The sequence below is a fragment of the Tachypleus tridentatus genome, chromosome 7 (genome assembly GCF_004210375.1).
Source record: "Tachypleus tridentatus isolate NWPU-2018 chromosome 7, ASM421037v1, whole genome shotgun sequence".
Taxonomy (NCBI): domain Eukaryota; kingdom Metazoa; phylum Arthropoda; class Merostomata; order Xiphosura; family Limulidae; genus Tachypleus; species Tachypleus tridentatus.
The window spans coordinates 55,396,756-55,413,785 of NC_134831.1; the positions used below are offsets into that span (position 1 = coordinate 55,396,756).

At 35.7% G+C, this 17,030-nt stretch overlaps 1 protein-coding gene across 3 annotated transcripts in view; it reads left to right on the top strand.

Annotated features, from left to right (window-relative positions):
• Positions 1 to 16,855, top strand: part of LOC143255698 (leucine zipper putative tumor suppressor 2 homolog) — a 45,375-nt gene extending 28,520 nt beyond the window's left edge. For all 3 annotated transcript variants that reach the window (XM_076511765.1, XM_076511764.1, XM_076511766.1), the window contains exons 2-4: positions 6,534 to 6,751; positions 9,300 to 9,836; positions 14,838 to 16,855. In XM_076511765.1, the coding sequence (XP_076367880.1) occupies positions 6,542 to 6,751; positions 9,300 to 9,836; positions 14,838 to 15,524 (1,434 nt within the window). In that variant the 5' untranslated portion in view covers positions 6,534 to 6,541 and the 3' untranslated portion in view covers positions 15,525 to 16,855. The remainder of the gene's footprint in view (positions 1 to 6,533; positions 6,752 to 9,299; positions 9,837 to 14,837) is intronic.
• The last annotated feature ends 175 nt before the right edge of the window (positions 16,856 to 17,030 follow it).

A 17,030-nucleotide genomic window follows, 5' to 3' on the forward strand; every position in this document is an offset into this window, starting at 1 on the left:
CTTTTATTTCAGTGTTTGTTGAAATGCTTTCTCAAACTATAGTGTGCACACGTACATATATATATGCACAAGTTAATATTTCGTAATTGTATTTTTCTCCGAAAGGGAAATAGTGAATAACGCTCGATGACCCTAGGTTAAAGCTACGGACTTTGGAACTTGCAAACCGGATTTGAATCTGTGCTGCACCACAAAAGCTTCCCCGCACTTAAAGCAGCCAATCGTTTAGCGTGTTTAGTGAGTGGTATGATGCTACAGACTAGATTGCCTTTTCTCTGATCAGTTATTCAAAATTAGGGACTCGTCGTTAGATATATGCCCGTAGTGGCGTAGCCATGAATTTAAATACAATTCAGAAAACCAAAATATATTAATATAATACGAAAGAATTATTAATCCTACCAGTTTAGTTTGTTAATATCGTGGGTCATCAGTGTAGGGCTGAGCGTTGTCCAGTGGTTCGCATGGGTTAGGGGTTTCACGTCGCATTACTGCCAATAGAACAAAATCGCGGTGGGACTCTCTTTTTGGGTCTTGGGAACATTATAATAGAGATAGATGTTCCTATTTGATTAGACTATCCCACGATGTGGCAGTAAGTGGTGTTAACTGTCATTTCAAAATTAGGGACAACAAGAGCAACCGCAAATATCCCTCGTGTAATTTTGTATGAAATTGATCAAAGAAACAAAATTAAAAGGAAAAAGAAAATACTCTCTACTTAGTTTATGCTAAAGATGAAAAACAACAGTTGCGAATCATAAAATTTTTCTCGGAGAATTGTTTATTAAAAATAAAATTGGAATTTTAAAGAATGTATAACTTCCACAACTATACAAGCAAGCATTACTGAGTAGTATACTGACCGAAAAACTTAATACAGGAAACTCATCCATTTCGGTGTTAGCGAATTAAATTTATTAACGTTTTAGAATCCCACTAATTAAACATAACTGTAGTAGTTTGAGCTAGTGCTATTTGGCATATCATGTTGAAGATATAGGCGGTGGCTAGTGTTTCAAAATCTTCTGTGGTAAAACTCTGGATTTTAGAACCGCCTAACAGAATTCGAGTCCGTTCGATATCGCAAAATAATATCTGCACTTTAAGCTGTTATAAGAGTGGTAGTCGTAACGTGATTTGTGGATAACAGAGTGCTTCTGATGACTACCCTCTGGTTAGTAATTGAAAATAGGGGAAAGTCTTAGTAGCTTTGTATCGAAAGTAGTTTTGTACACCACAGGTATCGAAACCCGGTTTTTAGCGTTGTAAGTCCGCTGACATACCGCTGAGCTACTATTAAATTACTGAATAAATGCTTTGGAATAACTGATCAAATCAAACGTAACTGTGATCTTGTTTTTAGACTTGTGAAAACTGTCCAATACACTCTAGCTAGTATTAGAATATTAAAACAAGTAAATATATGTGCTTTAATTTGCTTTGATTTTAAATAATATAGTATGTTCACATCAGAATATTATTTTCTGTGCTGACTTATATCGAAGTGTGCCTCAGAACATTTAATAAAATGGGTATTATAAACGGCACATTGAAATAAATCGGTGATTTTGAAAGAATTAGTATTATTATTAGTTTTAATAACCTACTTATATATTAAGAAAGTTGGATAATACGAACTAGTAAGAATAACATATTCTGACACTATAATGCGTATCATGTGATAGATTATTTTATAAAGTAGAATTTCTTATGATTTACATGCAAGTTTCGGTGAAGCTCAGTGAAATTATATTATACATGGTATTTGGAACAACTGTGAAAACACATAAGCCATGTACACAAACGGGAGTTACAAACACGAGTAATTGCAACCAGATGGTATATATATTAAAGGTACAAAACATTATTGCAGAAAATCCAAAGCAAAATCGAATACTTTCTGCAGTGCACTAGCATTATGTACAGGTTAGTATCACATGATAAAAAGGTGGCATTCTCGTACTATTTGTCTTTTTTTTATCTCCTTACAATTTCTACAGTTATTTTTTCATAATGTATGCATATGACGTTTCTTTATTGTTTTAGTTTTTCTGATGTAGCTTGTTTTAGGAAATTCGTGACGTGTACAAATGAGAGCTAAAGATGCCCAACAAATTTATAACAAATTACTGAATGAGTTTGGTTTAATGTTAGTTGAGAACAAGTTTTTGTGCACAGTTAAAGATAGACAACTCCAGTGAAACTGAAACTAGCTCCAAGCCTTCTAGTATCTCAAGACTCAACACCCACATATTCATGTGACAGTGAAAGACGGGAGCTGTTTCATCGTGAGAGGAGGTGAATGTTTACTGGCATAAAAAATTAGTGTTGAAACATATGTTTATGTTTGGATTGACTGTTTGTCTTTCTAAAAGTGGCCGTTTCATTGCTTCTTCGTCATCCTTTGGTTTTGGCAAAGATGTTTTGGTACAAACATTTCATTTTTAAAGAAAATATAAGACTGAGTGAAACATAAAAACATAGTGTTTTCAAGCAACTCTGAAAGAAAGAATAAATAAAAGAATGTATGGCAACAGGTAATTAATTGTCTCATTTATCTTGATATTTGTTTTGTTTTTCAATTTCGTACAAAGCTACTCGAGGACTATCTGCGCTAGCCGTCCCTAATTTAGCAGTGTAAGACCAGAGGGAAGGCAGCTAGTCATTACCACCCACCGCCAACTCTTGGGCTACTCTTTTACCAACGTATAGTAGGATTGACCATAACATTATAATGCTCTCCACAGCTGAAAGGGCGAGCATGTTTGTTGCGATGGGGATTCGAACCCGCGATCCTCGAATTACTAGTCGAACGCGTTAACCCACTTGGCCATGCCGGGCTATTTATCTTGATAAATTTGCTAATCCTCTGAAACAGTGATTTTTTTAAAAAGTTTTTCAGCCTCAGTATTATTCGACTAAACCGATTTTTTTTTGTATTATATACTCTTCAAAAAAAGAAACGCAAAAGGCAAAATATGAGACAAATTGTTAACAAGTTTATTCCGGGTAGTTCTGTATGACATGTGTGAAACTTTGCACATTCACTGCTGAACATCCAAAGTCTGCAAAGGCGAAGTCCACGCTCACTAGGTGAAGTTTAACGTCACTCAACGTCAATAATGAGTATGCCCCCCGTGAGCTTCAATAACTGCTTGGCATCTCCTGCCCATGGAAGCGATGAGATGACGAATCACATCCTGTGGAATGGCTGTCCACTCAGCCTGCAAAGCTGCTGCAAGCTGAGGTAGAGTCTGCAGTTGAGGTTGTCGCCATCGCAGACGTCGGTCCAACTCGTCCCAAAGATGTTCGATGGGGTTTAAATCTGGTAATCTGGAGGGCCAGGGAAGAACGTTGATGTTGTGGTGTCTCAAGAAGACAGTGGTGAGTCGGGCTGTGTGAGGACGGGCGTTGTTATGTTGAAAAACGTCGTTGACGTTCACCATGATGGGTTGCACATGGGGCCTAAGAATTTCGTAGACGGTTGCGTACGGTCTGATCGGAAATCCTACGCAGTCCTGGTATGGTTGAGGCAGTAAACGTCGCAGTGGTGGTCCTATCCCGAAGGTGAGGTAACCGGATGTTGCGATCTTGTGCGGGCGTGGTCACACGAGGTCTGCCAGATCGTGGACGGTCACGAGTTGATCCATGTTGTTGGTGACGATTCCATAGCCTTGTGATGGTGCTTGGGTGGACATTCACAGCTCTGGCAACATCTGATCGAGATTCGCCTGCTTCCAATCGACCAATGGCGTTGTTGCGTTGTGCTTCAGTCAGTCTTGGCGTAACTATATTGCGTGTCGGTGGCTTAACACTGAGCTATGGAAACCGAGAACCCGTCACTTTTATAGGGATTTTGCACATGTTGCACTTGCAGAACATGCAGATCTTTCAAACAAATTTATTGAACACGCAAGCGTTTTGGCGAAAAATCCGATGTTTTCCTCCGTTTTCAAAGTGCACAACTTTTATTGTCATTTTGGTCTGACAATCAGTGCCTTAACACGTGTAACATCACGTACTCTGAGCTTGTAACGTTATTATATATATTTCTCTTTAAAATAACAAAAATATCCTTTTTGTGTTTCTTGTTTTGAAGAGTATAGTAGGCTTGCGTGTGAAGTTGAAATATTGTTGGTAAACTAAAAAACAACAACCTCAGAACATACTATTACCGTTCTGTATGATAATAATACATAATTTAATTATGATTCTTAATATTGTATTGTTTTTGTAAAGTAAATAGTGAAATGTTTTTAATGACTGGCGCAGATCGAAAAGTCCAAGTTTTGAGTCCATGATATGCCACTGAATACCACGAAAATAACACCACTGTTCTAAAACAACATGCCTAAATGTCCTGACTTATCAGATGCACAACTGTTTAAACAAACCGAACATTTTTGTTTGTTTATTCAATGTTATTAGTAAACTGATACAGAATATAACAATTTAGACGCACTTGAATATTTTGGTTCACCAAATGCTACGAGCCGCCATGAGAAATGTTTTACTTCTTTTTTATTTTTTAAATAAGGTGACAGTTGGTTTTATCTGGTTATTTTAAATCGAGAACGTGCCAGATGTAATCAGACTGTGTGAGGATCGTTTTCCCCAAATAAACTATATGTACATTTAATGGGCTGTGTTATTATTTTCGCGGCTGGTGAATGAACCGACAAGAAACATTTCCCAGTGTTGATGACTAGAAGGTATCTTGTAAGCAATGTTAGTATACAGAATGTAAACAAAAAACAAATAAATGGGCTTCCAAACAATATTTCTTAATTGAATATTTATAATTTAGGACTAGAGATAAGGACTGACACAGTTTTAATTGGCGTATTTTATTAGACTTGTTTATTAAAAATAAGCACCGCTGTATCGAGCTACCTAATGTTTCTTGACATGACTTCATTTTCACGCTAATTACATAATGGTTAAAAGTTTAACCACCAAACTCGATACGTTATTCTTTCCTGAATTGTGATGACGACCACATACACTATTTTCTTAAGAGTTTTGAAACCATTTGTTGCATCTTGGAAGCAGATAATCGGGGAGATAATAGGTTATGTCTATAGTTTAAAGCTATGGAAGTTATCTATAAAATAGAATCAAAATTAAACACTTTTACACCTAAAATAAAGATATTTTATAAAATAGTAAATATGGCAAGCTTGGTACATCAAACAGACGTTTGTTGGTTTGCAGTTTAACCTATTATAATGTTTACATTTTAGTTTAAAATCTCGTAAAAGATGTTGAAAGAACTGAACTTTGTGGTTCTTGACTAGCTCACTTCGAATCCGTTGTCGTTATGAATAAACACAGACTCATGTAAGTGACAAATGCACTTTATCTTAAGTGGCGTCTTACTAAACGATATGTTTCTTTAACGTGTTGCTACACCCATATGTTTCCACTCCTTTGTGTTTTTGTATATATTTAGACGAAACTTGGATTACATTTAGAATATGAACCAACTTAGAAATGATTAGCTTTAGGAGGGTCAATATAACAGTAACGTCACGTAAAAAAAACAAAGAACCAAACCTGTCTGTTAATATGGGGACTATTTTTTCACACTATTTTTAACTTAACCAAAAGTGCTCGGATTTTGATGAAACATGGTGGAGACATACATAAAATATTATTCCTCTTTATCCTGCCAAAAATGGTAGTCTGTGTCCGTTGTTACCTACACATTTTCAAATTTTTTTGAGTGTCAAACATGATCAACTCTGCCTGGTTGAGGCATGCACTCTATTGAGTGTCCTTAAAGTTAGAGATGTTTCATTAGCGTCTTACTAAACTATTCATGGAGACATTTCTTTCAGATTTGTTCCGATAACATCTGAGATCAGGTAGCGCTACGTGTCTATGAGTTATTATTAAAGAAAACTTGTAAACAAGGACTATTATACGATTATTACATTTTTAGAAGCATTTTGTAAAATCGTAATTGGCCCGGCATGGTTAGGTGGTTAGGGCGCTGGACTCGTAATCTGAGAATCACACCAAACATGCTCGCTCGTGGGGGCTTTATAATGTGAAGGTCAGTCCCACTATTCATACTAAAAGAGTAGCCCAAGAATTGGCGGTGGTTGGTGATGACTAGTTGATTTCCTTCTAGTCTTATGCTGCTAAATTAGGGACGGCTAACGCAGAAAGCGTTCGTGTAGCTTTGCGCGAAATTCAGAAACAAACAAACAAAACCGTAATTTTTCCCAGTCAGCTTACGCCTTCGTTTTCAGTAGATGACGTTGTGGTCACAAGTCTCCCATTCAGTTGTAATTAAGTTTTACTGATCTCTGAAAGTGAAACCTAGTGCTCCAACGCTATCATATCTATGGTGTATATAGTTTCAGTTAAACAATATTTTAACCTTTCAATGGTTAATTGTACAATGTCATGATAAATACCGTACTACATGTTTGACAATATAAATAACTTTAGTTATTGAAGACAGAAGTACCAAAAATGTATTTTAAATTAATTTGTTTTTATCTTGTTTATTTCCTGAGTAGCGGGAGAGATGTCATCACTAGGTGTCTCTACGTCTAATCCAGATTCGCCTGAGAGCGATGACTGCACAGGTGGGTGCACTTATACACCGCCCTCTAGCGGACTTGGAAGCATGCGTGATTACTCCAGTTACATGGACAGTGGTCAGCAGTCCCGAGAAGAAATTGTGAATCACGGACCACCAAAGTTGGCACCTGTCAGTGGCGTTTTTGAATCCAAGGTAAATATATGTGTTCTCACCATTAACCACTGACTATAGTAAAATATCTTAGTTTGGGGTAGAATACTGTTTTTACAGTTTCATTGGTCAGTTCTTTATCCATACTAATATTCGCCTAACTGTTGTTAAGTCCAAATTTCTACGTTTTAATTCACTAATTTTGGAAAGCGCTTAAATTTCTTTTAAAATTCTTAAAGAGTAATTTTATTTTAACTCTGTTAGTTTATCAAATTGCAGGACTATTTTTATAAGATACTTCTAGAGTGTCGGCACTAAGCCACCTGATTAGAAAACAATAGTTTTAAAGTGTAAGTAATGTTATTCGTGGTAATTTTTTGTAATATTTTGTACTCCTTTTAAAATTTTATATCGCCCAAAAGTAGTACTTATTTGTTCTCGAAAATAAATTCGTAACTGTAAAACAAACATATTATTAGCATGCGTGTCTTGTAGTCATAATTTCAATATAATTAAGGCCGGCATGGCCAGGTGGGTTAAGGAGTTCGACTCATAATCCGAGGGTCACGGGTTCGAATTCCCGTGCTCACCCTTTCAGCCGTGGGGGTGTTATAATGTGACGGTAAATCCCACTATCCGTTGGTAACAGAGTAGCCCAAGAGTTGGTGATGGGTGGTGATGACTAGCTGCCTTCCCTCTAGCCTTACACTGCTAAATTAGAGACGGCTTGCGTAGATAGCCCTCGTGTAGCTTTGCGCGAAATTCAAAACAAACCAAACCAATGTAATTAAACATTTAATGATCGGTGTATGTAACAACACTTTCTTTTTTGAGTATTAAAATTCATATAAAAAATTATATTCATTTAAAAAGTAAAATATGAGTTCCACGTTTTAGCTAAAATACAGTATTTATATAATACTCGTTATCATTTCGTTGTTAAGAGAAAATACAGAAATCACGCAATTTTCGTGTCAGAAGTTTAGTTCTAAACAAATGCAAGGAAAATGCATCTAATTATTTTATGAATTTTTTGCTGGAAATTTAATATTGTTTCCAATTGGAATTGTGCAGCTTATCTATACAGATTGAGTACTGTCATTGTTGCAACAACTAATAATATCACTTGACCATAATGACCTGTTGGTTAAAGTACACGACTTGCAATCTTTTAACCCGTCAGTGAACATGCTTCCCCTATCAGCTGTGAGGGCTTTATAACATAGACAGCCAATCTCACTTTTCGTTGTAAAAGAGTAACCTAAGAGTTAGCGGTGAGTGGTGTTGACTAGCTGCCTTCCCTTTAGTTTATCATTTTTAATCATAATTTCGCGCAAAGCTACATGAGGGCTATCTGCGCTATTCGTCCCTAATTTAGCAATGTAAGACTAGAGGGAGGCAGCTAGTCATCACCACCCACCGCCAACTCTTAGGTTACTCTTTTACCAACGAAAAGTGGTAATAACGTTATAACGCCCCCACAAGTGAAAGGGCAACATGTTTCGTGTGTCGGGGATTTGAACCTGCGACCATCGGATCACAGGTCGAGTGTTTTAACTACCTGGCCATTTTACAGTGATAAATAAAAATAAATAGTTTAAACCCCTTTCTTTTAGCTGTTTTACCCTCTTAAACCATCGCTGGGGGAGGTCTCTCAGGCCAGCATTGACACTGAGATAAAAATAGGTGTTTGAGCAAAACCATTAATAGGCAATAATTTGATTCCTTAAGACAAGCTGTAACACCTTACGATTTGTGGCTCCATTTGACTGTATAAAATTATCTGTATAAGTTCTCCTGATTAACGGTGCTTTTAGGTTAGTACAGTGTACATGGTAGACTAGAATTGAAAACTTGTCAGAATTTTTGTTGTGAAAAACCAACTGTACTGAAGACATAACATGGATGTTTAGACGTATTCAGACTGGTTTTTCATTCATAGAATTTTTTGGTCAGCTTCTTGACAATCATAAAATCGCTGTTCCAAAAGAACTTGTACCGAACTTGTTGTGCGTGACCAAGGGGAGAGTCTGATTATACTTTTGCCTAAAGCACGTTAAACTTGTTAATGTGTCAATTGTTGATTAAACTTTCATGTGGAGGAAACTGACCAGGTGGCGATGATACAAAACGTGTGTACACTTAATGGAGGAGAACATACATTATCGTCATCTAACAGTATTGGTGTTTACTACTAGTACGTTGTTATGTGATGACGTAGTAGCGTCTTCAGTGCTATCCGTGTGTTTGTTCGTAGCATGTATCAAAACTACAACAGTTCTTTCTTAGTCGGGACTTGTGTTATATATAGTAGAGTATTCAGTGGCTGTTTTACATTTGTGTACTAGATACTTAGAATATGGATTAACAGTATCACTAAACTCAACCAGTAAACATATGGTTTAAAAATCTTGTTACATTTGGTTTTCGCAGGGTGTATTGTATTGGTTAAACATGTATCTTTGTTAACTTTAGGGCAAATGCACAGGAGAATAACTTTTACAGTTTTTTTTTCCTTATGAGTTAAAATATACTGTAAGTAGTTAATGTACTGTTGTATCATGGTCATAAATTTCTTATTTGAATTTAGTGTCAGACAGTAGTGCGTCCAGTTGCCTATAGACCCGTTATGCCTGTCAGCCTCACACCTGCCCGCTTTTCGAACCCAGCAGTCCGAAAATCCCTTCCAGTTCCCAGTCCTCTGTCCACAGAATCTTCTGATTCCAAAAACTATTACAACCTGTCTCAAAGTTCGTATCTTTTGGATGACGACCATCGGTCAGTCACCTACTCGCTGGACAGCTGCATAAAGACTTCAGAAAATGTGTGCTCGTATGGAACCTCCTACTTAGGAAGTGGCTCCACATTGATACTTGATGATTTCATCAACACACCGTCTCCTAGCGACAGTGGTGTGGCAGAAATGGAGGCCATTCTCCGTGACAAAGACTCGGAAATTAACTATCTGCGCGAAACATTAGAACAGAACGAACAAGTAATTTTCAAAGTATACGAAGAGAAAGAGCAGAATTGGTTGAGGGAAATAAAAAAATTGCGCGTACACTTCGACCAGAAACTGAGAGCCACCCAACAACGCCTGGCCAAAGCTGAACAAATCAGTTTCCAGGTAATTAAATCATTACGAGAACGAGTATATCACTGTCAAAACGTTTTTAATAATTTTTTACCGTTTACAAGATGTTATTTATGTGTCTAAGTTCCCAGTGTTTTGCTTCGACAGTATAAAACAAAAGAAAATTATTGGTCACCTGTTTACATGGGATCTTTTTCTAACACGCAAAATTCTTATGAAAATAAGTATACTACTTTGTCGAAAGTATTTATTACATACGTCCCCAGTGGCACAGCGGCATGTCTGTAGACTCCTACCGTTAGAAACCGGGTTTCGATACCCATGGTGGGCAGAGCACAGATAGTTCCTTTGTGCTTAATTCTAAACAAAGAAACTTCATCACTCACAAGTTATCATGATAACTCTTTAACAAAAGTTTTATAGACATATCCAATTTTTCAAAATGAATAATTTTACTGCATTTTTTTGTAATGTAAAACAGTTTCTGGTATTTTTTTGAACAAGATTTCTTTTATTAAGATGTTCTGCTAACTCAGTCAGTGAATTATGTTTCTGGTGGCCAAGTGGTGGAAGAATTTACCAACATTCGCACCAAGTCGTAATTTAATACTGAAATACTACAATTGTTTATCTTCTGTGTAGTATAAAGTTCAATTTGTAGTTGTAAAATTGTTGACCACATCCAACAGAAGGAACTGAAATGTCTGAGCATACAATGTTAAGCGTGAACTTTGTTCAGACTACGTGATAATTGCAACTGTGTAGGTTTAAAGAAAAGGGAGTCGGTGAGTTTCAGTTAATGTGACCCATGCATGCAGCCTCAGGACTCTCAAAGCACAAAAGGTAGATTTAATACGGTCGAAATGAAAAACTTTTATGTAGAGATTTAATATAAACTGTAGGAAAATTTCTAGTATACTATGGAAACCTCTAGTAAAACAGAAAAACAGACAAAAAACTGGCTTGAAAAACAAGTTCTTGAAATACAATACTAACGTTTTTTCCCCTAACATAACTTGTTGGTTCAGGGTCATTTCCATACATGAAGAAACTACGCCTAAATCATCTGCTTTTACTTTATTTATTTTTTCTCTCTAAAGTTCAGACAAAAAGTAAAGCTTCTGGAGCTGGAAAAATAAAAGATAATTTAACATACCAGTAAAAATAATAAATTAGCCATCATGAGCCAGATAAGAAGCTAATGAACGAAGGAACATACCGATAGCAAGTCAAGGGCAGCCATTTTGATTTCCTTTTTTTTCGGCTACGATTTAAGTAGATAAACTAACAGCAACATTTTAAATGTATATGTATACATATAATTTTAAAAAGATATTTATCTGTGTATATTTATAGTCTTTCCCTCTGGTCTTAAACCATCTTTTTCGGTTATCTGAGGAAGGCTACTTGCTATACGTAAACGTCTCTTTCTAATAATCTATAATAAACACTTGGTAGTTGTAAATTACATGGCGCTACTTTTTTATATTAATAGCAGTTTGGTAACTAGAATAATTTCTTCAAAGTCTTAATAGCAATCTAGCGATCAAAAATAGCACTTTTCTCTGATGATTTAATAACAATAATATACAACAATTGTCATTTTTAGAGCAAATTCTGAGGATTATTAGTTTGCTTTCTCCAGTCGAAGGTTCTGGATACACATTAAAGTGAATAAACCACTGTAATAAATTCAATAAAATAAATGCTTTATCAGAATTTCTCAAACTTTTCTGGTGTTAAAGCTCTTATCTTTTCGTAGAAATCAGAAATATAGGTTTTCAAAATAATATAATGCTTTACAGAAATCAGTTACACACTTCTCAGATGTGAACATGAATCATTTTGTTTGTGAATATGTTGATTAAAAAAATCACCCTAATGTAATGATTGATTTGTTAGAGCACTATATATATAGTTTTTGTTTTCACTGTTTTTAAAGTTGTATTGGTATTACATTAATGCCTTATATCGACGTTTATATTTGTCTTTAGTAATTAATTAATTCAGGACTTACTATTTTCTTAACACAAATATCGTGTTAGTCTTCACCCTACCAAATACAAAAAGAAGCAGTTGTTCATTGACCTTCCCGCATTCATACATATTGATGTGATTAGTTCTTCGAGCTTCAAGTAAATAGTATTTTATTGCAACAGGAATTAAAAGCCCGAAGTTAGCATGCTATTAGCTATTCGTATAAAAGCGTTCCATCATTCAGTCAGCGGTCTTGTGTGGATTCTCCCGCCTTTATGTTCTTTTGTCTTCTTGAACAAGAACTCTTGGACAGAACTGGGCGGTACCATCTGTTCAGTAGGTTATAAAAAGGGCTTAATCTACCAAGATATTCAGCCTTTCTTTCTCTTTCTTGGCATAGATCAAAATAGTGGTAAAGAATTAATGAAGGTGTGCAGTCGAATGGACCAAAGAATGAATGAGTGCTAGGTGAACGTTCGCCACTAGTTGGCGTGCAAGGCGTGACCTGCATGATAGAAAAGTGAAGTGTCAGATCTTGAAGATAAAGTATGCTCGCAACAATGACTGTTTACTAAGAACTCTCCAAAACAGAATCATTTGACGTAATTCTACACTTTTATTAACAAGACTTCGAAACAAAAATTTGATATAAATAATGTCCATGAAGTGTAAAAAGTATCTAAGAAATTTTAACTGCATGTTAGGTTTCGTAAATAATCTATCCTATCTACCAAGTACGGTGTTCATAATTTAAATTGGTTTCTCGTTGTTGATACAGAATCGACCTAAAAAAACTTAAAGTGAGAAAAAAACATTAGCATGAAATGAGTAATTTTTATACATAATAAATTGTGATTTACTATATGAAAAGTAAAGTGAAAAGATAAAAAATTCATGTTTTGACAGTATTCGAACGCACTGAAAAATTTGCGATTTTCCACAAAAGTATCTCGCTTTTTGTTTATTCTTTTATTTAAACCAAAAATTGCGAGTCGATCGTACAGTGATTCTCGTGTTTTGGTGGCAATTCTAGGGAAACCCACTAGACCAATTCCTCTTACCAAAACTTGCATACAATTGGTTTCGGTTTCTTGTTTCAAAAAACTCAATATAATTTCAAATATATTTTTGTCTTCAGAAAAAATCTTTCAAAAGCAAGATTACTTTTCCTAAGAGCCATTCGACTTTTATCTTGATTTGCACTGTGAGAATAGCTTCCAACTTGTTTATGACATACTGAACTTAGTAGAAACAAAATAACTGATCAAGTCTTTCTTTTAACTTTCGTTTGTTGAGGTTTGACTAGTTTTGCAAGATAAGTCTGCCAGTCACTGAACGATCTAAGTTCTTGTTTGTTTGGAACTAAGCACAAAGCTACATAATGGGATATCTGCTCTGTCCACCACAGGTACACACAAATACATTCTTGGCTAGCTTCGGAAATGGTGATACACAGCCATGCATACACCAAAAATATTGATATTGTAAGAGGTAATATTTATGAGCTGAGCATGGCCAAGTAGTTTTCATCACTATGGCTTCAAATTTCAGGTTTGTGTCTCGTTGCTGCACAATGGTTTCACATACATCTTACCCATGAGTTGCAGTTTGATTCCCTTTAGTCTGTAAGTTCAGTATTACAGACTGTTAACGCAGATAGCCCCACAAAAAGAACTTGTCTTCTTTCAAATTGAGTTTTTGAGAAAGGGAAGGCTTTACTCTTAACATGGAACTCGTTAGACGCATTTTAAAAATATTTTTAGAAACTTTTTTACTTTCCCCGTCTTTTCAACAGGTGAGGAGAATTTACTGATTACATTTTGTTTGGATGATAGACATAGTTCAGAATAAACAAAAACATTGCAGTCGGAAGCACTTCTCATTAATTTGTCTACTTTTTCATCGTAGCCATAAGTAATTTGATACAACCAAGTTCTGTCAGTCGGCTGTATTTGGTAGGATCAGATTTCTTACCGATAAGAGGATTTGTGTCTAGTTTGGTGTTGAATTTCTGCCTCTCACACGAGGTTGTGTCTAAGGCTCGTGTCGATGATGAAGACGTACTTTAGTCTATAAAGGTCGTTTGCATGGAATATTTACATAGATATATATATACTGGTTAAAATATATCAGTAAGGTTATTGCTGATCAAACAGAGAGAAAAGTAAAACTACTAAATGCCCCAGAATGTTTATGTAGACCATGGTTACCATAAAACAACTTCAATTTAGCATTCCTTTCAGGCACTACAAGCATACCCGAGAAGTTGACACATGCACAAACCACTGTTATCGAAATCTTAAGAAATGCTCTATACTGTATACTGATTATTTAAATGGGATATTACTTAAAACACTAGTATTCTCATACAGCTTGCGAAAAGTTAAATAACCGCCCCTTTTACTTGCCACAATACATGCTGAATGCACAGTCGTAAACTGAATTTCTCTTGAATTGACTTGGACCATTACCAAGATTGGCCAGTAGGGAACAGTGATTTTGTCCGTCAAGAGTGCATTTGCTCTAAAGACATTATTTTCATGACGTTCTATTATCTTACTGATGTTATGTTCTGACGATTACGTTCCAGCAGTAATATTGTTGAGTCGTGGGTTCAAATCCCTGTTGCACCAAACGTGATTGCCCTTTCAGCCGTGGGGGCATTATAATCCCACTAAGGTCAATCCCACTATTCGTTAGTAAAAAAGTAACCCAAGAGTTGGCGGTGGGTGATGATGACTAGCTGCTTTCCTTCTAGTCTTACACTGTTAAATTAAGGACGGCTAGCTCAAATAGCCCTCGTGTAGCTTTGCGCAAAATTCAAAAACAAACAGACAGTATTGTTGATTGTCAAGTACATGGAATAAATGATATTTTAAAACTGTATATGTAATTTATTTTCTTGATTATTATACATTCTATGCCCAAAAGAATAGATTAACTTCCGATTTGTACGTTTGTACCATAACTCATTTTCCTTCTTATTTGACAGTGAAAAGAAAAAAAAAATTTGAAAGGTGAAGCTTTCATGCTATAATAATTTTTTTTTTCTTATAGGCTCAGCAAGAGAAGAGGAAGATGCAGACCGAACTTGAAGAGCTACGACGAGAAAAAAACAATGAAGAGCAGAAAAATGACATTCTCAGACGAGAACTTGACCAATGCCAATCTCTTTTGGAGGAGACGGAGTGGACTTTATGTCAGAAAACTGGCGAGATATCCTTGCTCAAGTCACAGTTAAAGGGATCTCAAGGAGATCAAACAACTCGGGCAACAGAAGTGCTCTCATTGAAAGCGCAATTGAAAGAGAAGCAGTCGCTACTGACAGAAAAAAACCAAAAGATAAGCAGTTTGCAAGAAGATTTGATGAAGAGCCGGGAGGAAGTGTGTCATGCCAAACAAGAAGTAGAGCGAATGTTACAAAACATTCGTAGCCAAACGCAAAGTCCGTCAGAACCCCAGACGGCTTTACTTAATCATTTTAAAGAAGAAGTGGAGCGACTCCGTTCAGAGTTAGCGATATCAAGGAAGCAACTAGAAATAACAAGAGACAACATTGAAGAGGAAAGAATTCAATGGTTAGAAGAGAAGGAAAAAGTAATAAAATATCAGAAACAGCTACAGTTAAATTATGTTCAAATGTACAGAAGAAATCGAACCTTAGAGTCGGAATTAGAACATATGACTTTGGAGTTGGGAGGAGTAAAAGACTTTAATTCTTTGGCAGGAGAGTCTCAGTGCTAATTTGGCAGGAGAGTCTCTGCTAATACACAATAGTTGTTACACAATTAAATCTATGGTATTTTCTATACTTCGTCAGCTAATTTTTAATAACTTAAGAATTCCAATTTGCTCACTTGATAGGGAAAAACTGCATTCAAATTCTCAGATTATGAAACATGTTTTGAACATTACTTCGAGAATGGAGTTTAACTTTTGAAATTTAATATATAAATTAATTCACTAAGGCCAACCCTTGCATGATAATGCACATTTATTGTTTTTATTTATGTTACTGAGATACCTTGGTTGCTCAAAGATGCGCTTTTAACAATACTTTCAGTTAGTTTGGGTGATTTTTCTTCGGAAACAGAAAAGCTACAAGCGTCATTTTAAGATGGAAAACTAGACACCAAAATCGAGTATACGACACAACTAAAAAGACACCGTGATCACTTGTGCTTTCTCTTACGTGAGATACCACATTATTTTATTCTTAAAATGAGTTAACTTATCAGCCATTGTGTTACTGATATGGATTGTTCATCTCATACGAGTTCACGTCATTTGTCAACTTACCGAGGTGGAGATAAGTGACGTATACAAATGGCCTGGGTCAACATGTCATCTGTCTACACACTTAAATGAATCCATTATGCAAAGTTCTGAACAAAAACTGTATATATTCACAGTGTGTGCACTATTTTAATTATATATATATACACACCCACACATACAATTCTGTGTTCATCCCAAAAAAACTGGAGTTGTACTCCACAATTAAAAGATATTAGCGACCTTGGTGCTTTGTATGTGTTGTAGTTCTCCACCAAATAGTAGCTTGCTATTTTTTAGGGTCGGAGTGCGATGAACTTAGTGTTGATAGCTTGTGCCAAAGGTGTTAATTATTGTGGAACCAAGTAGTTCTGTACATATCGGCGCTTTTTTTTGTACGAATTTTATAAAAAAAAATATGCATGTGAATGTTAATAGACAAGTAATTCTTTAAACAAGGCTCGCGTTAAAACATTTTGTCCTTTTTAATTTGAAGACGTGTGTTCAAGTAAATCTAGGGTGGTCACAGAAGAAACCCCCATATTTAAAATGATTATATCATAAAAATCAGTGTTTAGTATGTTTTCCATTAGCTTCAGTCTGCATACTAGGCCTATTCCTACATGGAGCTACTTCAAGTGCTGTTCAGGCATTTATTCAAATCATGTCTCGTATTTTTGAAAATAAAAAGAAAAGTAAGGCTGGTATGTCGGAAAAACCTTCTAGGTATGCAATATGATACGGTTTTAAAACATCTTGTATGATGTCCAACTTTCCTGAATAAAACTTTGGATTATTAATGTGCCTGTAACAAATTTTATTCCTGTGGAAAAAATTAACCATTTTAAATAGGCGGTTCTCCTTACAATCGTTTTGTATGTTTTAGGTTAATGGCTTCAAAAACAAAATGTAACATGTAGAAAACTAACTACAGTCAGGATTAATTTACTTCTGAAATAATGTCATCAGTACTTA